Source organism: Acomys russatus, chromosome 27 (assembly GCF_903995435.1).
Source record: "Acomys russatus chromosome 27, mAcoRus1.1, whole genome shotgun sequence".
Taxonomy (NCBI): domain Eukaryota; kingdom Metazoa; phylum Chordata; class Mammalia; order Rodentia; family Muridae; genus Acomys; species Acomys russatus.
In genome coordinates, this window is record NC_067163.1 from 56,046,235 (window position 1) to 56,069,136 (window position 22,902).

General features: G+C 58.7%; 3 protein-coding genes across 3 annotated transcripts in view; 1 reads left to right on the plus strand and 2 right to left on the minus strand.

The window, feature by feature from the left end:
• Nucleotides 1-700, plus strand: part of Pbx4 (PBX homeobox 4) — a 36,405-nt gene extending 35,705 nt beyond the window's left edge. Inside the window, exon 8 of the mRNA XM_051169923.1 lies at nucleotides 592-700. Within this exon, the coding sequence (XP_051025880.1) occupies nucleotides 592-684 (93 nt within the window). The 3' untranslated portion in view covers nucleotides 685-700. The remainder of the gene's footprint in view (nucleotides 1-591) is intronic.
• An 8,795-nt stretch (nucleotides 701-9,495) lies between these two features.
• Nucleotides 9,496-16,570, minus strand: Cilp2 (cartilage intermediate layer protein 2). Its single transcript, XM_051169707.1, has 8 exons — nucleotides 16,437-16,570; nucleotides 15,657-15,755; nucleotides 15,209-15,481; nucleotides 14,589-14,744; nucleotides 13,440-13,718; nucleotides 13,140-13,248; nucleotides 12,423-12,580; nucleotides 9,496-12,320 (listed from the first exon to the last, which is right to left on the minus strand). Exons 1-8 carry the CDS (start codon nucleotides 16,498-16,500, stop codon nucleotides 9,955-9,957), a joined length of 3,504 nt encoding a protein of 1,167 aa, XP_051025664.1. The 5' UTR covers nucleotides 16,501-16,570; the 3' UTR covers nucleotides 9,496-9,954.
• A 408-nt stretch (nucleotides 16,571-16,978) lies between these two features.
• On the minus strand, nucleotides 16,979-22,856 carry Yjefn3 (YjeF N-terminal domain containing 3). Its single transcript, XM_051169734.1, has 6 exons — nucleotides 22,664-22,856; nucleotides 19,769-19,877; nucleotides 18,585-18,695; nucleotides 18,356-18,469; nucleotides 18,136-18,286; nucleotides 16,979-17,220 (listed from the first exon to the last, which is right to left on the minus strand). Exons 1-6 carry the CDS (start codon nucleotides 22,726-22,728, stop codon nucleotides 17,015-17,017), a joined length of 756 nt encoding a protein of 251 aa, XP_051025691.1. The 5' UTR covers nucleotides 22,729-22,856; the 3' UTR covers nucleotides 16,979-17,014.
• Nucleotides 22,857-22,902: the final 46 nt, after the last annotated feature.

The window sequence follows — 22,902 nt, forward strand, 5'->3', positions numbered from 1 at the left end:
CCCAGAAGTTTCCTCAGAACCAGCCCTGGGGCTCAGGACAGTGTCCACAGGGATGGGCTTGGGCTGGCTCGCTTGGGCCTCCAACTCAGAGATGCCTCTGCCCCACCCCCAGTGATGGGATTAAAGGCATGTACCACCACGCCCAGTCCATGTGGCTCTTCTTAAAGGTCACTCTGCCAGCATGGCCACTGTCTGTCACCAGGTACTTCAGCACTCACCCACCATGGCCTCACTCACAGAGCCTCTACCACACCTACCCTGCCTGGAACAGTGTGCAAGGACAGTGTTCCCTGAGCTCAGGACACCCATCCAGCTGTCCTCACACAGGACAGCGTAACCCCATGTGTGTGCCTGTGCACACTGCACACAGTAGGCCCCTGCCCCTGTGAGGAAGGGCTCTTGTTGCCCATGAGCCATGGCCACAGTGGCCAGACTCTTGGTTCTAACATCCCTGAGGCATTTCATGTAGTGGGCTCAGTGCCCGCCCCTTCCCCCCACCGCTCAGCTGGCTTTTCCTGGGGCTCATCTGCTAGCACGCTCTAAGGGACTGGAACTGGGTGGCTGCTCACTGTCTTGCCCCTGTCTTTCCAGGCCCATGGTAGCTGGCAGAGGGCCACTGCCTCACAGCCAGCCTCATCATCTGCTGAAGATGCTGGTAGCTTCAACTCAGATGTGTCTAATTAAGTGTGGGGACCCTGGTGAGTGCCAGCATGACTGGCTGGCCCTATGCCCTGCTGCTCACTTCAGAAGTCCTGGCTGTGGCTCCGCCTCTTTTATTTCTGGTCACTCACCTCCCCACCTTGTCATGATTTTTTAAAACATCAGTAGAATGGCTGAAAGTGGATTGTTCATCTAGGGCTTGTTCCGAGCACCCCATTAAAGTTTCTGACCTGTTTGCATTCCAGTGTCTTCAGTACAGGCCTGCTAGGTACCGGTGACAACCTAGATGCCATCCTCAGCTCTAAATCCCCCTGGGAAGTGTGCCATAGCCCTAACTCTAACTTGGGATTGGTTTGTGTTTCTGTTTTGGTTCTTTTGATGTTTGGTTTGGGAGTTTTGAGAATTGGGGAGAAATTGAGTGTGCCATCACTGCCTCTGCCACCTGAAGTCTTGTCCCCTGTTTCCCCTCAGCAGCAACCAATAAAGCCTTCACTTCACGGCCTTCAGCTAGCCTGTCCCATGGAGCCACCTGCCAGTCAGTGTCCCCATGACCCAGACCCCACCCTGTCAGCCACCATCACACAGCAGCCAAGTGCCCCTTTTCCTACATCCTGTACCCCATGGCAAGTGGGGACCACCCTGTCCCTGAGACCTGGCCAGATGCAGTCTGCAACTACCTGCCCATCTGAGTGTGTCATGCTGCACTCTCCTGATCCTGAGGGGCTGAACAGTGCCTTTCAGCAGTTACCTACAGTGACCGAATACACTCATCCTCCATGGGCAGTCTACCAGTGGGGCCACACGTTCCACCTGGCTTCTGTATCTGGCTTCCAACGCTGGAAGTTTTGAGGGTTTTCTGCATATAGAATGGATCAGAGCCTCTTTTTGTTGTTTTTCAAGACAGGGTTTCTGTGTAGCCGAGGCTGTCCTGAACTAACTCTGTAGACCAGGCTGCCCTCAAACTCAGAAAGATCTGCCTCTGCCTCCTGAGTGCTGGGATTACAGGCGTGTGCCACCACGCCCAGCTTAGCCAGTGTTCTTAACCACTGAGCCATCCTTCCATTTCTGAGAGCCTCACTCTTTCTTACAGCCAATTAATATACAATCGAGGAAGAGCCTTTTAAGACAAATCCCAGCTGAGGTGCAAAGAAGCTGAAGGCAGTGGTCATGCTGCCTTTCACACCCCTGGCGTGCACAGCTCATGCTGCATGGTCTGGAAGCTTCTCTGGTGAGGTGAGGCACAGGTGCCAGAGGGTATTGCCTGCCCAGAAGCCTGGCAAAGGCCAGCACCATCCTAGCGCTGTTGACAGGCCTCCATCTGAGGCTCCCACAGGCCTTTGTGCCCCCATGGGACCCCAGTTGTCTGGCCTCTGGATGGAGAACTGAGTGGCTGAGGTAGGCTTAAGAAAACCGGCTTGGGGGGAGGGGGTGCTGGAGAGGTGGCTCAGAGGTTAAGAGCACTGACTGCTCTTCCAGAGGTCATGAGTTCAATTCCCCACAACCACATGGTGGCTCACAACCATCTATAATGGGATCTGGCGTCTTCTTCTGGCGCACAGACTTACAAGCAGACAAAAACACTGTATATAATAAATAAATCTTTAAAAAGAAAGAAAGGAAGGAAGGGGCTGGAGAGATGGCTCAGAGGTTAAGAGCACTGACTGTTCTTCCAAACGTCCTGAGTTCAATTCCCTGCAACCACATGGTGTCTCACAACCATCTATAAAGTGATCTGATGCCCTCTTCTGGTGTGCAGGTGTACGGTCAGATGGAGCACCGTATACATAATAAATAAATCTTAAAAAAAAAAAAAAAGAGAGAGAAAGAAAGAAAGAAAACTGGCTAGGACAGGCGATGGTGGCGCACGCCTTTAATCCCAGCATTTGGGAGGCAGAGGCAGGTGGATCTCTGTGAGTTCGAGGCCGAGTTCCAGGACAGCCAGAGATGTTATACAGAGAAACCCTGTCTGGAAAAACCAAAAATGAAAGGAAGGAAGAGCATGCTAAGAAGACTCATGCAGCCAGGTGGTGCATGCCTTTAATTCCAGCACTTGGGAGGCAGAGGCAGGCAGATCACTGTGAGTTGGAGGCCAGCCTGGTCTACAACGTGAGTCTGAGACAGCCAAGGCTACACAGAGAAAACCTGTCTCAAAAGAAAAAAAAAAAAAAAAACCGCCCACAAAAAAACAAAAACAAAAATTAAAAAGACCCATGCAAATGAAATGCAAATTGAATACAAAAATTATATAGACATATCACACAGGAAGGCTTAGGGAGGAGTGAGCTGTATGACAAAAAACTGTAGTGAAAGTGATGGCCTGTATTCCTTGTGTGGATCAGCCCAGCCCCAGCCCTCCCCCCCACCAGGGACAGGCCTTGGGGTCTCCAGGCCTCCAGCAGGGCAGGGCCTATAGAGGGCAGCCTCTGGTGGGTGGAGGCTGGATGGCAGCTGACCCGAATACCCTTTCAATTCCCTAAGCATGGTGAAGACCCTGACCCACACTCCCAGCCTCGGGTCATTGTGGAGCATAACAAGCAGGACAGGCTGAGGGGAGTGGTAAAAACGCCAGGGGTCCCCCTCCATTCTACTAGTTTTTCTTGGCATGCTACCCAAGGTCTCTTCTGCAAGAGCCACTAGCAACGCTTAGTCCTGCTGTGGAACTTAGGAGGGATAGGGCCTGGGTCGTAGGGAAGAGGGCCGGTTTTACCTTCAAGAATTTCCATGATGACCCAGTGTGGACGCATTCGAGCCCCCTGCTGCCTCTGAAGGGACTGTGGAAGCCACGGGAGTGTGACCCAAATCAACCAAAGGCAGGAAGGAACCTCGCATGGCTCAAGTTGCAGTTGTATCTTTTGCCACGAGGGGGCGCAGTCAACCTAAAAAAAAAACTAACTCCTGCCTTCAGAATCCACCAGCAATGCAAAGACTGGAAGGAAACGCTCTGAGCCTTAATTTCCCTGTCTATAATGAGAAGAGGTCAAAGGAACAGCCTTGCGGGAGAGGTCGGCGAGCAGAAGCCAGGAAAACGCTTCAGCATCCAGCACACAGATGGATAAGTGAAACATTCCTGTTGATCTAAGGACTAGCAGAGGCCCAGAGTCTGAGTGGAGGGGGCCATGGAGGCAGAACTGCCCTTCCTGCCCTAGGGCCAGCAGCCAGCACTTCCTAGGGGAAGGAGGCTTAGGAGTGGAAAGGGATGAGTTCAAAGTGGCGATGCAAACAGACATGGGCGAAGTGTTCGGCCTGCTCCCCCAGGACACCCAGAAGGCCAGTATCAGGACATCTGTGCAGCCCTGCCCAGCAGCAGGTGCCAAGGCCTGCCAGCGACATTCCTCAGAGCTGGGCGCCAGGCAGCCGCTCCTGAAATGTAAGTTGGGCCTGGCCGCGTGGGCCTGGTGTTTTTCCAACAGCTTCTTCAGCCACAGCCTGACCACAACCTAGATTCCGTAGGGCTAGCCGCTGTGTGTTTGTGTTCAGCCTGGCCAGACAGTAGCGGGGCCAGGCCGGGGGGCCCAGGCCTCCCAGAAGGTCTGCCTGCCTGGCTCTCCTCCGCCAAGGAGCCCTGGGTATAGCTACTTAGCTGTTATTTCTTTTTCTTTGTTGTTTTTGTTTTGAGACAAGGACTCTCTATGTAGCCCTGGCGGGTCTCGAACTCCTCACTACACTATCCGAGGGATGATGGAGGATTCCTGATTTTTCTGCCTCCACGTCTCAAGTGCTGGGGTGATAGGTACCAACATGCCAGGCTTGACTTTCTTTCTTTTCTTCCTTCCTTTCTTTCTTCCTAAGATCTATTTATCATATACACAATGTTCTGCCTGCATGTGTGGCTGCCCACCAGATCTCACTATAGATGGTCGTGAGCCATTGGTTGCTGGGAATTGAACTCAGGACCTTTGGAAGAGCAGATGGTGCTCTTAATCTGTGAGCCATCTCTCCAGCCCCCCAGGCTTGAGTTAGCTTGGGATGGAGCGGTAGCCACTGCTGAAGGTGCAGTGCAGGGTTGTCAGGGGCCCCGTTCCTACTGTCCCAGCCTCTGTCTCCCCAGCCATGACTAGGGACACCACTAGAATGTATGCACTCACCTTTAATTCCACACTAGTAATGCTGGTAACGCAAGGCTCTCAAGTTCCAGGACAAGTTCCTGAGCCACATAGCAAAACCTGTCCCAATAGGCGTCAAACAGATGGCCTGTGTTCAGGTGTTGGCAGGGCCTAACCCAATCTAATCCAGTCTTGTTGGCTTGAATGCTAAGGTTGCTTCCGTGCACCCCTGCAGTTCCCACTGAGTGTGGTCTTGCCTCGTGCACTGCACTTGAGGCTCCTAGGGAAAAGGCTGGGCCTTGGGATAAAGTCCGGGATCCACATTCCCCTCCACCCTCCAGCCCCAACTTGTCCCTTTGAAATCCTCACAAACAAAAGCAAAACTAGAGTCGAGACTTTCAGTCTTCTCAGTCTGGTTCAGAAAACTCCTATTCACTCTTGAAAGTCCATATTGAAAATCCCATTCTAGCCTGGTGGTGGCGGCGGCGCACGCCTTTAATCTCAGCACTCGAGAGGCAGAGGCAGGCGGATCGCTGAGAGTTCAAGGCCAGCCTGGTCTACAAAGTGAGTCCAGGACAGCCAAGGCCACACAGAGAAACCTTGTCTCAAAAAACAAAAAACAAACAAACAAAAAAAGCTGGGCATGATGGCACACTCTTTTAATCCTAGCACTTAGGAGGCAGAGGCAGGCGGATCACTGTGAGTTCGAGGCCAGCCTGGTCTACAAAGCGAGTCCAGGACAACCAAATCTATACAGAAAGACCCTGTCTCAAAAAAAAAAAAAAAAAAAAAAAAAAAAAAAAAAAAAAAAACCAAAACAAAAAAAGCCAAAGGAAAAAAAGAAAGAAAGAAAGAAAGAAAGAAAATCCCCTCCTCCAGACCTGGCCCTCTGGCCCTCTTGCTGACCCAACTCTGGCCTTACAAGGAGTTTTTGTGCCTGTTTCACCTTGACCTTCTGACTGGGGTTCATTAATCTAAGCATAGCTCTCCATGTAGCCATCTTGGGAGCAGGGTGTTCCCTATGTGTGCCTGTGTATGTCTGTGTCCCACACAGGATCCTCACAAGACAGTGGGCTAACCTAGACACTTCACGAAGCAGCCTGGGATAGCCTGGCCCCGGGGCAGGGGAGGGGGGCAGGACGTGTCCATTCATGTCTCCAGAAACTTTCAGGCAGGAAGAGGGGGTGGGAGCTATGGCTTCACCTCTGCCTGCCTGGTCCTCAGCCCAGCTCAGCCATGTTCCAGGCCCGTCTGGGGCCAGGCAGCCTTTGAGGACATAGCTGAGGTTTGGCGGTGTTGCCCGACCAGGGCTGAGTCAGCACAGGACGGGATGCAGGCCTCTGCATCAAAAGCAGCTGGGATCTTGGAGGCCTGGGGTTCCCCTAGCCCACTCCTCCCTTGGGCTTTAAGAGGGTGGGGTGTGCCCAGTGCACCCAGCTGTGGTCAGTTGGACTCTGTAGGACATGAGAGGGTATGAGGCAAACAATCCTCAGTCCTAGGCTGAGGTGACCATGGGGACCTCATATGCCTGCACACACACCCCTGTGAGCTAGAGGTTAGTGTTCTGCCTAATGGATTTGCAGGTGTCATAGGATTATGGACCCTAGTAAAGTGACCAGAAGGTACAGGGTGGGAATGGAGGGAATATCTGACTGTAAGGGGCAGAGATAGGGCGTGACCAGGAAAGCCTGACCTTGGGCCGAATGACGGGGTTGGCGCTGATGGACACTTTGGCTCTATGGCCAGGGCAGTGGCCTGGGTGAGGCCATGTCTGTCTCCTTGTGTCTGCTTCCAGCAGCTGGGAGTCCCCTCTCCACACGCCGGTCCCCTCCCTGTCACCTGCCAATGCCCCCATCTGGAAGCTGGGCCTGGCCTCTGTTCCCACCCCAGGGCATGTACCCCTACTAAGCTGAAGCCAGTGCTGGCAGGCCAGCTCCGGCCCTTGGGGTCTGAGGCTGGGGCAGACCCACCTCTGAGGCTGATGAGAGAGACAGACAGTGGGGAAGTAGTGGGTGGCTCCGCCAGGCTCACGAGGCCCCTCCAGATGAGCCAGAGATGCTCCTGCCAGGACTGAGCTGCAGGCGAGGGGGTGCTGGGCCATGTGGAGAGAAGAGACCCCAATGCCCCCAGAGACATACGTCCTAAAAGCTGAATGGAGTTCCTGGGGGTCGTGGAGCAGGTCAGAGGGGTCTGTCCTGAGGAATTGTGTAACCCAGGCCAGGCCAACAAGATGGCTGAGCAGGTCAAGGAGCTGCATACAGGAGCCTGAGGAGCTGAGTTTAATCCCTGGAAACCACATGAAGGAGAAAAGAAAACGCCACAAAGCTGTGCTCTGGCCTCCGACCTAAACATACCCGCGCATGCGCAGATGCAGAGAGGACGAACTGGACCTCACAGGTTTCTCCGTCTAGAAACCGCTTCCCTTCCCGCAGTGTCTGTCTTGCTTGACCCTCCAGGCTTTGCCCCTCCTACCTCACCTCCCCGTCGAACTCCTACACATCTTTCAAGACCCAGTTCCTAGCTGGGTGTGGTAGCTCACACCCGCTTTCTGGTGCTCAGGAGGTAGCAGACGTTCTAGGCTATCCTTGGCTGCACAGTGAATTTGAGGGTAGCCTCATCTACACCAGGCCCCATCTCTACATCCCCAGGTGACGTGACCACGCTAGCTGTGTGGCCCTAAGTGAGATGTATAGTTACAAAACACGACCCAAGCAGTCATTCTCCCTAAAAACAAATCTTAGGACCCCACTACACCATATGTTATGCACCTTGAAGCAAGCACAGTCTCAGGGCCACATCCCAGCAGCCCTCAGTGCATGTCTGTCCTGCTGTCCTTCCTCTTGGATGCTGATGTTTTCAGACTTGTTCTAAGCATTTTACTGGTCCAAGATTTTTCTCTACGGCACGGTGTGAGGAATTTTAAGAACCCCTGGTTCTAAAATTATAAAATCTAAAATGTCGGGGGCGGGACACCGGGCCTCCTGTGCCCCGAGCTGACCTCACAGTGGCAGGAGCTGGGTCTCTAGGGGGTCCTGGCTCTGATTCCCCTGGCCAAGGGGCGTGTCCTGGCAGCCCTGGGGGGTGGGGGTGGAGGGGGTGATGGATTTTCCAGAAGCTATGGCTGATGTTCCAAGAAGGAGGGCTGGGACTGAGCACCAGGATAGAGTGGAAGTGGGGCAGCTGCCAGCACAGGGCAGAACTCCCTCCTCCTGGAGCCTCCATTTCCTCGTGTGGAGCTTGGGGTGGATGCCGTCCTGTCAGTGAGTAGCAGAGAGGGAAAGAGAGCCACGGTTTTCCAGGCCCAGCTAGAGAGGGGCTCCCACGGACCCCACCCCGCACTACCAAGGGGGCCAGGGCCAGGCCAGTCGCCCCCTAAACCCCAGCTGGCTGCCCCAGCTGGCAGCTAGAGGAGCCCCAACACTTTCTCAGCGAAAGGTATTTGGCAAGAGGGCCAGACACCTCATCAGGGCCTGGACTCTGCAGCCGGCTCCCCATCCCCGCTGTGGGGATGCAGCAGTGGACAGCCTCAGACTCTGCAAGGCAGCTCTGCATGGCTCTGGGTGAGTGGGGCTCTAGGCCTGTCATGTACAGCTCAAGCAGAGCCCCTGGGTCTGGACCTTCAGGGTCCACATCCCTCAGGGTATAGGAAGGTGTTCCTGCTGTGGGTGAAGATGGCTCCTGCCGGGAGGTGCTTGCCACACCGGGAAGCTTGTGAGCAAAGTCTGAGAATTAGTAGCGTTGGAACCATCTGTGCAAAGACCACATGGGGAGGAATTGGGGTCCACAGAAGCTGACTCCAAAGCGGCTCCTGTGTGTGTGGCTGCTGCTCAGCCCTCACAGCTAACCAGCTGGTGCCAGAACCTGCAAATGAAGGTGCGTGTGTGTAGGCCCTAGGTAAAGAGGAGGCCCAGCCCCACTCCTTCATAGGCCCCATGCTTTGAGTCCAGCAGGCATAGGATCCTCCTTTCTTGGGGTGGGGATGTGGCTCCCTGGCATACACAAAACCCTGGTTCCATCATAAACTGGGTACAGGCCTTCTGTCCCAGTACTGGGCCATGGAGGCAGGAGGTCATCCTCAACTATATAGTGAGTCTAAGGTCGCCAAAGACCCCTCCCCCAGGCCCCCATTGATGTCTCCACTCCTGTTGGGACTCACAACCTGAGCTTTCGGCATCAACCAGCCTGCTCACTGGAGTTGGGAGCAAGTCACGGTTCTGCCATATCCTGACTTCCCATCACTCCGAGGCTAGGAGTGGTGCCCGAAGCCCCTGTGGTTAGCCAAGGCATGGCTGGGCCTCTCCGTGAAGGTGCCCAGGCCAGCACAGTGGCCTATGTTGAGGAAGTCCAAGGCAACAGAGGTGGTGATGGCTACCACCTGTCCCAGAAGCTTCCTCAACAGGGCCCCTCCTTACCCTGCAGTTCCGGGCTGCTAGCCAAGCACAGCTGCCAGGAGGTCCCAGGCCCAGCCAGCAGCCGTTATGGAGCTACTGTGCTCTCTGGTCAGGGCCTTGACTCTGCACACACGTGTCACTGCCACACCTGACACCTGCAGCGCGGCACCTGACAGGTGTGCCAGGCCACCCTTAGCTCTGACATGCAGGACCATGTGTGCCCCCAAGCCTTCTGTTCTTGTTTGGTGGGTTTTGATTTTCAAAACAGCTGGCTTTGTAGCCCAGGCTGGCCTGGGTGTCAGGCGGCTGCGATAACTAACAGTCTGCTCAGTCAGGTGTGTGGCTCAGCCCCACCCATTCAACTGACACAATGGGTTGGGAATAAAGCATTTTTAATTAGGCCCTATAGCACCTGCCCCCAAACCCCAAGGGCACTCCCAAGCACCATGGGAACGGCAAACCACCACGGGGCTAGCCTGGATCCCCACTCACACCCACCCACTGGGGCTTTATTTCAATAAATATGACCTCAGAACTAAAGCTGGGGCAGGGGGATTCACAAAGTTCACCAACAGGCTTCGATCTGGGGCATCGGAAATGAAGAACAGGCCATGGAAGTGCGCCAGAGCCTGCCTCAGCTAGGCCCAGGCCTCGGGTTTACCCACAGCCGAACATTCTGTTTCTGGTCACAGAGCCACAGCTGCCTGCCCAAAACTTCCACCACCACCCATAGTTTTTGTCTGGACCAAATTCTGGGCAGGGAAAGGAAAGGAGACCCAGAAGCCTGGGGCAAATAGGGCAAGGCTGTCTAAAAACACAGGAGTCCAAAGCAAGGCAGAGGAGCAAGGGTGTGGACCAGATCACTGCCTGGAGCGCACCCCGACAGGGCCGGTGTCCCCAGCCTGGGTTTGGGCAATCCGGGAATCGCGGATGGCCTGGCCCATCTCCCTGCGGATGTCACCAAGCGCCGAGGCCGGGTTCTCCAGCAGCCGCTGGAAGAGGCTGGGTCTGGCGGGCGGCTCACGGCATTGGAAGGTGACAGCGGTGCCCGCGTCTGCCTTCATCTCCCGGGAGAAGCCGTCGGAGGAGCCGTCGAAGCAGCGGCCGATGGCTATCTCCTTGGCCAGCCGCGGGCTCTGGTCGGTGACCGTGTAGATGCCATAGTTGTGGCCCAGCGCGTCGAGCGGAGCCAGCATGGCGAAGACGGAGGGGTCGTCAGCCGGAGCCAGCGGCGGGTGCCGGGCTAGATAGTCCTGCAGGAGCGTGTTGACGGCCACGCGGCGGCAGCTGCCCTGCGGAGTGATGGTCACCAGTGTCCTGTCCACCTGGCGCTGGTCAAACAGCATGCCGCCGCACTTGAACTCCACGCAGGCGGCCGAGATGCCGGGGTGCTCGGGGTGGCGCACGCTGCGGGTGTCGCGCAGCCCGTAGAGGCGGCCGTGCGTGGCCTCGTGGGTGCCGCCCGCGTTGTGCGAGCGCACCATGTACTCCTGCGGGCCCTGCAGCCGCACCTTTAGGAAGCACGCGCGAAACTCCTGTGGGTTGGGCCACCAGGCAAGCAGGTCGCCGGTCCACGAGGCGGGCGCTCCCTCGCGGAACGGCACCACGTCGTACTCATACTTGTCCTCCTCCACGCGCGAGAATCGGAAGTGACTGTCGGTGACTGGCGCGTCCTCGCAGTCGCGTAGGCGGCGCCACGGATACACTGGCCCGTGCGCCTCGGACTCGTGGCCCGCGCGTGGACGCGCAAGGTTCAAGCGGAAGCCGGTGCGCTTGAGCGCCGGGTCGTCGTGGTCGGTGCGCTGGTAGCCGAGGCGCTCCAGGTAGGGCTGCGTCACGCCCACGGTGGCCGCGGACGCGCGAGGCCGCGACGGCGCGGCCTCTAGCTCCTCGCCGCCCAGAGCCGCGGTCACAAAAGCCGTGTAGGCGTCGGGCCGCTCGGCGTCGCAGAAGGCGGGCACGCACGCGCCGTTGGGCCCGGTGACCGCGCTGTCGAAGCGGCCCCACGCGCGTGGGTTGGACGTGAAGCCCGGGGCGGGCTCTAGGTTGAGCAGCGTCACCACCACGCCCTGCACCTGCTCGGCGGGCGCGAAGCGGTCTGTGCCATAAGCGCGAACCTTCACGAAGCAGCGGCGCCGCTCGGGCACGTCCAGGTTGAACAGGCGGCGCTCGCGCACGGTGAGCGCGCCCACGAGGAACGCGCGCTCCTCCCTGCGCACGCGCGCCGCCGCCGCCTTCTCACGCCGGAAGCCGCCTCCTCCTTTTTCAGCCCCCTCCTCCTCCCACAGACCGGTCTCGGGATCCAGCGACCAGAGCGCCAGAGCCTCGGCGTGGCCGGGCATGCGCACGTGCTCGGCGTCCACGCGCACGGCCGCGCGCGCTGCGTGCAGCTGCTCGTCGGAGCCGGGCGCGCGCAGGTCCACCGCGAACATGCCATAGGTGCGCAGCGGCGCCAGCTCACCCGCGCTGTCCAGGAAGCGCAGGTCGCTGGACGCCGCGGCCGCCGACGCCAGGTCACGAGGGTCCACGACGGTGACACGCGCCTCCACGGGCCCCACGTAGGGGCGGCCGTCAGGATGGTGGAAGGTCCCGGGAGGCAGGACTAGCTCGCCCAGCGCCGGCGCCGCCACCTCCTCCGCACCGCCCAGCGGGATTGCACCGCCGAGCTCCGCGTCCAGCAGCACTGGCGCCGCCTTGCGCAGCGAACGGACCTCGTGATACACGCCGGCGCCGCGAGGGTCGAAGGGCAGCACGCGGACGCTGTCCACGAACTCGCCGCGAGGGTCCACGAAGGTCACCACGAGGCGCTCGGTGGCCGGCGGCACCTCGATGGTGAAGTCGCCCTGGTAGGAGGTGAAGCCTATGGGCGCGCGCCCCAGCAGGATCCTAGCGAAGCGCAGGGGCTCCTCGGTGTCCGCTGCCACCACGCGGCCGCGCACCAGCCCCCGACGGGGTAGGCACTTGCGACAGCCACACTCGGCCACCACCTTCACCGGGAGCACGTAGCCGGAGCAGCGGATATCCCTGCTCTCCAGGCGCAGCACTGAGCAGCAGCGAGAGCCTTCGTCCCCACAGCGAGGGCCAGAGCCCACGGGGCCCGGGCAGCGCGTGTCCGCGCACAAGCCGACGTCCAGGAACGTGGGGCCGCCGCCGGGCTGGCCGCAGTCGTCCGGAAGCTTGATCAGGTGTTCCTGAGGTCGAGGGTCGCAGGCCGGTTGGCCGGGAGCTGGGGAGTCCACACAACCAAGTCAAGGGAGGGAGGGTGAGGTTGGGGTGGGGCGGCTGGGGCTGGGGCTCACGGGGGGGGGGGCAGGGCCGGGCCGCTTACCGAGCACCGTAAGCTGCGCGGCGCGGGAGCGCACGGCGCCCGCCTCGTTCCAGGCCTTGCAGTGGTACTCCCCGGCCTGCTCCTCGCGAAGCCCTCGGAGCTCCAGATGTGGCCCAGAGCCGTGCTGGCGCCGGTCCAGCAGGGTCCCGTTGTGGAACCTGAAGAAGGCAGTAGATGGACCGCATCGTGGGGACCCTAGGAATGGTGGCCCTGACCGCCTCTGTCCCTAGGAGGCAAGGGCAGCCTCGCCTTTTCTGCACCCTGTACAAAGGGGAGACTGAGGCTGCCAGCCCCTCCTACGTTTTTGTTTTGTTGAGACATGGTTTCATGAGTCTTAGGCTCAGTGGCCCAGGGTGACTTTGAACTTTTGATCCTCCAGCCACTACTTATGGGCCCCAGGGGGCCTCCTCCTCCTCCTTCCCCCCGCCCCCAGACGGGTTTCTCTGTGTAGCCTTGGCTGTCCTTGACTCACTTTGCCTCTGCCTCCTAAGTGCTGGGATTAAAGGCATGCACCACTACGCCAGGCTTTTCTTTTGAGACACGCCCCCTCCCAACTATGTAACTCTCAACAAGCCTCCTGCCTCAGCTCATGGTCTCAGTGCCAGCTGGGGTCATGCGTTCATCACAGCACCTTAGTTTCAGAAGGCTTTTAAAGTGCTGCAGGGTGCTCTCCTCTCCCACCGAAAGCCGGCCCCCTGGGGTCAAGTAGACACTCACCAGGAATATTTCTTGGGCATGGGTGTCCCCGAGGCCTTGCAGCAGAAGGTCACATTCTGACCTGCCTCTCGCACTCGGGACTCGGGGTGCTTTACCAGATACGGCTTCCCTGAGGGGGATCAGAATTGGCCAAGTTCATGACCCAGCTCCACCCCAAGGACCCCTTTCTCCTCTTCACATTCTCTCAGGGACAGCCCGCCTCACCCCGTAGTGTCAACAAGTGAGTCACATCGTGTTTTTTCCCCCTTAGCATGGAACATCCTCTGTCACTCACATGTTCTTGGCTGCAGGGACACTCACCTAACTCCTCAAGGACGATGGTGACCACAGCTGAGGTGGAGCTGTTGGCACTGGCCTGGGCTGTACCAGCAGAAAATCCATTCATCTGGGCGCTGACGTTGGCCTTGGTGCCAGCACAGACTCCAGGAAACCGGAAGGTTCCATGGGTGCCACTGGTGACTACTGTGCCAGGTCGGGCTCGTAGGGAGACCCTGGCTCCTGGCAGGGGTCGCCCAGATGGGGTGACCACCGAGCCCAAGAGGACGTGGTCAGGGCACCCGCAGGTGTCAGAGCTACACCCTAGGAGAACATGGGGGGGGGCAGAGAAAGAGCTCTTGGGGAGTGCTTTGCACTCAGTCCTTCAACAGACATGTAACCCTGCCCCCCATCTGGGCTTAAGTCAGTTTGGAGACAAGGCTAAGTGGGCAGAGCCGGACCAAAGGGAGGAACTGCACCCTGAAATGCAGAGAAGGGAGCAAACGATGGCGGGGACTCACGCCGGGGACACCTAGGCAGGCGCTGGGTGCGAGGGCACTGTCTTGGACAACATCTGTCTCCTTTCCAAGGCTGCTGCTTCTCCACAAAGTGGAAAATTCCAGTGGAAACTTCGGGGCAGAGGCGCCGGGTGGGGTGGGGTCCCCACCATTGGCCACCTCGTGCCCCCACCCTATGAGGGCCCTGTTGCAGCTGTCTGCAGACCGTGTTTGTGTAGCCCGGGCCCGAGTGGAATTTCCAGTCCCCCCCTGGCTGGGCTGCTTTCTGGCCCTGAGAGGGCTTGGGCATGGTGTCTGCCAGGGTGTGAGTGCGTGTCTGCGTGGGCGAACAGGACAGACCCAGAGTATGCAGCTGCCTTCAGTCTGCACAGAGGGGTATCTGTGTGTGTACACCAGGGGAAATGACCCCTCAGGTCTGCTCATATTTGCTCTACTTCCACCGACCCCTCTGTGTAGTCTCCTTGCCTAGCGCGCGCAGGGACCTGGATTTTACGCCCAGTAAAAGGGCATTCGGATGTGCGCAGTCACAGCACAGGGAAGGGATTGCCAATATTGGACCCTTTAATGGCCGGGCCTCTTCAAGCCCTGCCCTTCAAGGCCCCACTCGCGTCCTCTGGGTTCTTTCTTATGCGGGCCCCACCCCTGGCCTCACCTCTTCTGGCCCCGCCCCTCCTACCTGGGCAACGGGACCTCAAGCACTTCTGTGCCTCCTGGGAGCTCCCAGGACACGTGTCCCCAGACGAACTTTGACAGCTGCGGCGGCGCAGGCGACGGCCTGGCCCGCAACTCTTAGAGCAGAGGCCCCACGCGCCCCATGCGCTCCACGCTGCCTCTGCGGAACAAGGCGGGAGATGAGATGGAGCTGCCCACCCCCCCCCCGCCCCTGGCAGCGGGCTCTCTGGACTATGCGGGTCCGGTTTTCCCAGCATACACGCGCCCTGACTGCAGGGGTGCAAGGGCAGACAGTAGTCCTGCTCAAAACCCATAGAGTGCAAAGGTGCGGCCTCTGCTCACTGCCAGGTGCGCTGCTGTTCCTCATCGGACTTAAATAGGGGCTCAAGTCATCTCCCAGCACCGAGCTGTTCAGGATGGGCGCACGGGATCCTGGCATGCCAGGGCACTGCTTGCTGCAACTTACCTCCTCCCCTCAAACCAATACCCGGAGGCTGGTGGGCGTGTCTCATCTAAGCCACGCTCACAGGGTCCCACCCCAGTGCACACCCATCTAGGGCCTTACTCTTCAGGGTCGCACTTTCGCTGTCCCCGCCCACCCAAATCCACAGGCCCCGCCCTTACCCAGCGGGCAGCGGAAGCGCACGTGGTAGTTGGAGCAGCGGCGGCCTCGCGGCTGCTCGCGATTAAGACACCAGAAGCCGCGCGCTGGATTGGCGTGCACCCTCTCGCCCACGGCAGCAGGTAGTGCCCAGTCCGTGGTGCGCGCCTCCAGCGCCAGTGGCTTTGGACACACACGCGCGGGACCGTAGTAGAAGCGGATAGCGGCCAGGCTCTCGAAGTCGCCATCTCCTCCTGGGTGGTCCACGTTGAACCATGACGTCCACTCGCTGGCCTCTGCGGGCATCGCACGTTGAGCTGGGGTCCCCACCTCCTGCCAGTCCCTCCAGCTTAGAGCCCTGGAGTCAGGGCCTCCAGAAACTGCGGTGTCCAAGGACTCCTCATTCTCCCCACCCTCCCCGCTGAGCCCACCAGACCCAGGTCACACAGGCGGGTTGCTGAGGTGACTCACCCACCCAGTCCTCCAGGGCTGGCGAGGGCTGGCCGAGGTCTGGCAGCTGTCCTTGAAGACCCTTGGTGGCTTCGGTGCGTTCTTCAGTGGGGGTGGCGTCTGTGGGAGTGCGAGGAGACATAAGATGGGACCAGTGAGACCCACCTCTAGTGCAACAGGGAAACCGTTGACCATCGCGTTTCACGAGGTAGAAAACGGAGGATGCCAGAAGCCCTGGGGACTGCAGGCAGCCCCTCCCTGGAAGGCCTCCCATTACTAGCAGCGGACCCTGAAGCCCTGTCCCTTTCTACAGGTTTGGTGACTCTCCGTCCCACTGTCTCTACAGGCCCAAATACAAGCTAAGTCGAGCGCATTCAACTGTGCCTCTGCCTGCAGACAGCTTCGTTCTCTTCCTGGAAGTTCCTCCTGCGACCTACTCTCCAGATGGGGCGCAAGGTGTCATCAGATTAAGTCCTCGGCTACTCTGGCCCCCAGCTTTCCAAAGATGGACTAGGAGGGGTGACAGGTACAGACGAACCCCTTCTTTCTGGACCCTCAGTCTTCCGAGAAATGGGCTTGTCACCAGCCCTACGGCGGGACAGCTCCGACCCCTTTGCACAGATTTGAGGACCTAACAAATAAGAGTTCAAAGCCCTGGCCTAATGCACCTTCCTGAGAAGATGGAAGAGGTCTCCTTCGCCCGCTCTCTGGGAAGCTGGAGAGGTGTCGCTTCCCCCTCCCCTCCCCCGCCTACTTTTCTGCGCCCGTGGCTGACGGCCTCGGGGTCCCTGAGCATCTCACCTCGCGCCGTTGCTAGTTGCGCAGCGGCGACGCAGAGACAGAGCAAGGGCAGCGGCGAAGCCATCGCCAGGTCGGAGCGGCTCCGCGAAGCTCTGGGATTCGACTGGGGCGGGTCTGGATGCTGCTAGGGACTGATGGGGAGGGGCGCGGCCGCAAGCCACGCCCCTACAAACCACGCTGGGTAGCCCTTCTTCGATGCCTCCCGCGCCGCCTCCGCCCTAGGACTGCCCTGTGTCCGCGCTCCTTCCTCCCACCTACTCCAACTGTGTCCTGAACCGAGTGGCGGGGCGCCATTTGGCCTTAAACTTGAAGCTGCTGAGTTCTTTAGAAGGCTGGAGTTCTCTATGCTGTCTAACTATGGTTCTAAGTACTCTAGGCCAGCCCCGACAGTCTGGAAGTCCCTCTCGGGTCTACCCTCCAATCTAGGAAGCCCCACCCCCCCCCCCACCCCGCAGTTCCTCTCGTCGATCCCGGAGAGAAAGTCCCCTCTTCACCGGCCCTCTCCCTGGTCTGGCACAAAAGAGGCGGGGGAAGAAGTGGTTGAGATGTTTATTATTTCGGGTCCCAGCGCGTGCGGGTCATAGCGGGGCTACGCAGTCGGTGCCGGTATATTTTGGCAGGTGCAAGCCAAACTTGCGGCGCACGTCTTCAGGCACGAACCTGCCGGCCACAAAGTGGTGGCGCCCGGAGAAGCGGCTGGAGCAGCTCTTGGGCGCCGCGAAGGACACCAGCACCTCGGGCTGCACCGCATCCTTCGCGTCGTCGCCAGCCTCGGCGTCCCAGCCTAAGGGTAGAAGAGGGGGAGCTGGGAGGATCGCGGTCCCCCCGCCGGAGCTCTGCCCTGCCTCCCTCCGGGCCCACGGGGAGGGGGCGGTCAGACAGCCTCCACCCTCCCGCTACACCGTTTCTGCCGCCTGGCTAGAGCCATGCCTCCCTCCTCATCCGACAGGAGCCGCCTCCCTCAAACCAGACCTTTCTCACCCCTACCGCTGTGAACTGTGACTTAAGACCTGCTCCTTCAGAACTGTGCCCTCACCTTCCCACCGGATTTGATTTCTCCCTCCCCCGCCTCCACCCGGCTCCGGACTTGCGCGTCTTGGCTCTCAGGCCCAACCTGTGTTAGGTCTGTCAGGACGCTACCCTCGCCCTAATCCACCCAGGAATGTCTGTGGACAACCAACCCGGACTTCTTTCTTGTCTCAGGCACTAACCAGAAGCCGCCTGCTCCTCTCTCTGACTAGAGGCTTCCAACTGCAGGGTCCCTCATTTTCCCAGGACTACCTACAATCTCCTCCCTCGGACTAGATATGACTTGACCTTGGACGAGGATGGTCCGGGGGCACTCCAGCTAGGCACACCCCCATGTCGCCCCACAGAGGACTGGGCGCTGTTTGTCCCTAGCAGCTCGCAGGCGTGGTTTCTGCCTAGTCTGTCCTGTAACAGGACCAGCAGTGGATAGTGCCCGTTGAGCCGGACACCAGGACTGAGGGGACACCGGGTCCCTTGGAGTAGCCACTTGTATCATCCCCATCCTTAGGACGCGTTTGAGACAGGATGAGGGCAGATGCGGAAACTGAGGTTGAAAAAGTTGGAAGGGAAAAACAGGCTGGGGGCAGTAGGGGGGATGGTGCAGATGGGGAGACATTGGGGTAGATGGGAAGACGGGCTGGGGTGATCAGGCTGCCCGTGGGTAGCGTGCCTGAAGGGACGTCCAGGCTCACGAGCGGGATGGAGAGCCGCTTCAGCGTGGCCAGCGCGCGCGCGCAGGGCCCGCCCGCCTCCACCTGCCGCACTCCAAAGCCAAGCACAGCGTCCACCACCAGCCCGTACGCGTCGTCAATAAGTCGCACCTGCGGGCGGGGTCGGGGTCAGGGTCTGCATTCGGATGGGCCAGGGCAGGGCAGGGTGGGCGCAGCTACCTCGGCGGGCAGGAAGGACAGGAAGGGGATGTCCATCTTCTCGCACTGCGTGGTCAGGTCGCGGTGCAGGGCGTCGGCCGATCGCGCCGGGCAGAAGATGCTGGGCTGGTATTCCTGGAGGAACCCGGGTTTGGTGACGATGGCGGCGGGAGGGAGTCCGCCCCGGCTCCTGTGCCCAGTGGGACCCCAGCCCCAGCTCTGTCCCTTGCTCTAGGCCCCTGCTACTCACGAACACCCGCAAGTGCCGGGCACACGCCAACCCCACCGCGCCATTCTGCTCCGGGCCGCACACGACCAGCACCGTCCTCTGCTTGCGCGAGAGCGAGGGCAAGGGGAACGCCTGGGATATAGCATATAAGGGCGACTCGATGGGGGGAAACTGAGGCAGAGGGTCGGAGCTGTGGCAGAGAGGAGGTTTGCGCGCAGGGCAGGCCAACTCTGCCCAGCTAGATTGCGAACTGAATTGGCCTCTGCGCCCAGGCCCGCATGCACTTCCAACACACTCCCACTTTTTTTCGTGCAGCTACCTCCAAGTTACAAGCTCGGCGCCCGCCCAGGCGCTGTCTCTCTGTCCCTCTCCTGCCTTCTCGCTATTTCCCGTCTGTGTGCATTCTATTTCAGACGCCCAGTTCGTTCGTGCGTATTTTTGGTTGTTTGAGAGGTTCCCACTCTAGCTCAGGCCGGTCTTGAACTTGCAGCAATCCTCCTGCCTCAGGCCCCAAACTGCAGCGCTGGCAGCTGTGAGCCACCACAAGAGCAGGCTGGGCTACAGAAGAGGGCCGTAAAGGAGGCTACCTTCAAACTTCTGAAAGGACCTGAGTTTCTTTCCTGAGACCCACATGGTGGAAGAACACCAGCTCCTACAAACTACCCTCCCTGTTCCACAGGCTCACGTTCACACACAGGGGTAGGGGGCAAAATGTAATTTTGAAAAGAATTGTCTTTTTAAAATGCAGGGTACATTCGGACCTTCCTTGAGCTTTTGTATATACCAAGGCCCAGCTCAGCAAGAGCCTCTGACGTCACAACACTCTCCTGTCATCTTGGGGCACTTCTGGGGTGAACATTTAGCTGAGCCAGATACACCTAGTTTGAACCCCGTTTCAGACAGACCTCATTTGACCCACTGCGGCCCCACCCTGCCCATCTCAGGACCTGCTTCCTCATGGGGACATTTAGGGGTGCGCAGATGGCAGGGTTGGCTGTCAAGTAGGTCACACCTATGGGAGACCCAGGCCTGTACCTCAAAGGTCTCAGCCCCACCCTGTAGGTGTCTCCCCATATGAGTCTCTGGGGACCCCACTTCTGCCGTGTCTGGGTTCTTTGGCCTGGCCTGTCGGTGAGCTCCCTTACCCTTCATTTTCCCCACCTGAGTGATGGGTTGATGTAACCCCGAGCAAAGGGGGCTGGTACCTTGGTCACAGCCACCGCACTGGCGTGCCCGCATAGTTCCACCAGCTGCTGCCGCCCAAAGCGGTACTCGTCCAGCAGCTCCCGCTCCAGGGCTGCCGCCTCCGCGGTGCTGCGGGCAAAGTTGGGCAACATGCTCAGAGAGGCAGACAGGGAACAGAAACTCGAGGATGGCTGCCCAGACCCGGCCGAAGGCACTCGCCTCGTCCTAACCCACGAGGAGCCCCAGTGGCCCTGAGCTGAGGGTCCATCTCTTTCCCAGTTTCCCCATCCCACCAGCTTGGTTTGAAATGGCAGCTGCAGCAGCCTGTGGCGCGTGCGCCCTCTGGTGGTGAGAGTAGCTCAGCGGTGGTTTTTATTGCCCCAAAGCTGAGTGAGCCAGAGATCAGAAGGAAAGCAGACTGATTCCCCCTGTGCTGCAAGGTCTCGCTGGACCCCTAATCCTCCCCTCAGATTTATAGCTGGTGTGCCCACTCACACCAAACCTTAAAAGAACTTGATTTCTGATCCGGGAGCCAGGAAGTAGACTGATGATAGGGCTTGTGAAAGTAGTTTTTTTGAAGATTGCAGATTAGTTTGGCAGCTCATTCAGGAAAATGGAAGGGGGACCTTCAACTGTGAGACCCTTGACAGCCATCTTCAGGGACAGTGAAATCAAGATATCTGAGCCTGGCTTGGTGGTCCACTCCTTTAATCCTAGCACTTGGGAGGATGAGGCTGGTGGGTGGATCCATGTGAGTTTATGGTCAGCCAGAGGTACATTGTGAGACTTTGTTTGATTTGGTTTTTTGAGACAGGGTCTCTCTGTGTAGCCTTGGATGTTCTGGACTCTCTGTAGACCAGGCTGGCCTCGAACTCACAGAGATCCACCAGCCTCTGCCTCCCGAGTGCTGGGATCAAAGGCGTGTGCCACCATGCCTGGCATGAGACTGCATGGTTATGTGTGTGTGTGTGTGTGTGTGTGTGTGTGTGTGTGTGGTGGCTTTACCATGGTTTGGCTGAGCCCGCCTCATCTCCAGACCACCTCTAGCAGAGCTGAAGGCAAGAACAGCTTACAGAATTCATGAGTGTCCTCAAAAGTCATTAGCAGCTTAATGCTGCATGTGGCTCAGCAGAGCACCTGCCAAGCATGGCTGAGGCCGTGGGTCCCACACCTAGCACTACGGGGAAAGGGGGTCTTAAAACACAGTAGCAAGTACTGAGCACCTTGAAGTGCAGGGACCAGGGCAGAGGTGGGGGCCTCGGCTTGCTGAAGGGCAGGCAAGCTGGCAATGTAGGTGTGTTCTGATAGAAAACCAGAGCTGGGGGTAGGACAGTCTCTGTGCTAACAACCCTCTTCACTTCCTGTCCAGCTGTGGCCTGGTGGGCTGGGGTGCCTACTGCCCAGCAGGCATCCCAGAGGACAGGAGTCCCAGGAAGGTAAAAGCAAGAAGCAAGAGCACATGGAGCAAGTCTGGAATGACACAGGATTAGGAACAGCTGGAGCAAAGTTAGAACTTGTTGGGAACAGGATGAGCAAGGCTCAGTGCCACGCCAAGACACACGTCACAGCTGAGCTTGGTGCGCACACCTTTACTCCTAGCATTCAGAGGCAGAGGCAGGGAGTTCGAGGCCAGCCTGGTCTACAAAGTGATTTCCAGGATGGCTAAGGCGGTGCTACATAGAGACCCTGCCTCAAAGAAAGAAAAACCACTGCTGAGAGGACTCTTCCAGTCAGAAAGATGAGAGCAGAAGGCCCTGAAGGAAAGGAGCCTGTGGTGGCTAGCTGGAGGGGGCACTGGCTACCTGCCCAGCTTCCGGGACAGGACATAAGGCCCAGACATGGTGGCACATACTTGAATCCCAGCACTTGGAGGGTGAGGCAACCAACTGGCCTGCTTATGAAAAACAAGGTTGGGGGGCTGACTAGGAGCCAGCGCTGCTCTTGCAGGGGACCTGAGTGCCGCTCCCAGCACCCACACGGGCAGTTCCAGTTTCAGGGCACCCAAAGCCTCTTACCTCCACAGACACCTGCACGGCAAACACGCGAGGAGAGATGCCTTAGCAGTTAAGTTGTTTGCCTTGCAGTTAGTTTAATTCCTAGGACCCATGGGGGTCGGGCGGGGGTAAACAGTTGGGTACGATAGGTGTGCCTGTAACCCAAGCACTGGGTACAAACAGGAGGCTCCATGGAACTTGCTGGCCAGCCAGTCTAGACAGTGAGAGAGACTGTCTCCAGAAAATAAGGTGGGAAGAGGACGGCCCCCACTCAGGCACAGGCATCTCCTTTTTTGTCTGACAGCCATGGTGGGCTCTGCAGGGGTGGGGGTACTTGTCTCTTCCCTCCACCCGCCTTGCAACTATAATGACAGCTGGGACAGCAGGACGTCCTGGAAGATAACCCCACCAAGGGCAGCACTGGCTCTGGGGGCAGAGTGGCTGGGAGCAGCAGGACCGCCCATTTGTCATTTGAGGCTCCTCAGATGGGGCAGCAAGGCTGGGATCTCTTTTCACACCCAGTGTTGATGGGATCCCTTTCTAGGGCACCCCAGGTGCTCTCCCCTCACACCCAGCACCCCTGCTTACCTGGTGGCATGCATACACGGTCTCCGGCCTGAAATGAGCCCTGGGCTTTGGAAACAGCATCCTAACCCCATCGGGCTTTGGAAACAGCATCCTAACCCCATCCCGGGCCTTCTGTGGCTCCCAGTGGCCACTGATACTCAAACCCTCTGCCTGACCCCAAGTCCCTCATCGTATCGATCTCAAGCCACAGCCCTCTCTGCAGGCAAGTGGAAAGGCTGGCTTACCTAGAGAGTGGTTTTCCTGGCAAGCTCCCAATAGCCCCTAGGCCCCATCCCAGTCACTCTCCTGCCTCCAGCCTGCAACCCTGGTTGAGGCCCCTTGTGGCCTGCTGACCTGAGAAAGCGCCTCTCTTCTGGTCCCTCAGCAGGGCTCAGATCGCTGGGTGCACTGCTGCTCATGGTTGCACAGGCAAGCGGCTCCCCGCTGCCTTTTAAGCATGCCCTGGGGGCGGAGCCCTGTGACCGAGCGCCTGCCTATCAGGAGCTGTGGGGAGGCGCTGTGTGCAGCCATTGGCCAAAGAACTGGGGGTGACTTAACCCTGTGATGGCTGGGGAAGAAGCCGGTCGGTCGGA

Bases quoted from the DNA above. Each gene is read 5' to 3' on its own strand.
- Cilp2 (XM_051169707.1), bottom strand. From the start codon at position 16,500: ATGGCTTCGCCGCTGCCCTTGCTCTGTCTCTGCGTCGCCGCTGCGCAA. The intron at 13,249-13,439 runs GTGAGTGTCCCT...GATCCCCCTCAG, and splicing joins CATCGTCCTTGAGGAGTTAG to GGAAGCCGTATCTGGTAAAG. The intron at 12,321-12,422 runs GTAAGCGGCCCG...TGGACTCCCCAG, and splicing joins CGCGCAGCTTACGGTGCTCG to CTCCCGGCCAACCGGCCTGC.
- Yjefn3 (XM_051169734.1), bottom strand. From the start codon at position 22,728: ATGAGCAGCAGTGCACCCAGCGATCTGAGCCCTGCTGAGGGACCAGAA. The intron at 19,878-22,663 runs GTCAGCAGGCCA...CTTTGCCCGCAG, and splicing joins GAAGAGAGGCGCTTTCTCAG to CACCGCGGAGGCGGCAGCCC. The intron at 18,287-18,355 runs GTAGCTGCGCCC...CCCCGCCCGCAG, and splicing joins TGTCCTTCCTGCCCGCCGAG to GTGCGACTTATTGACGACGC.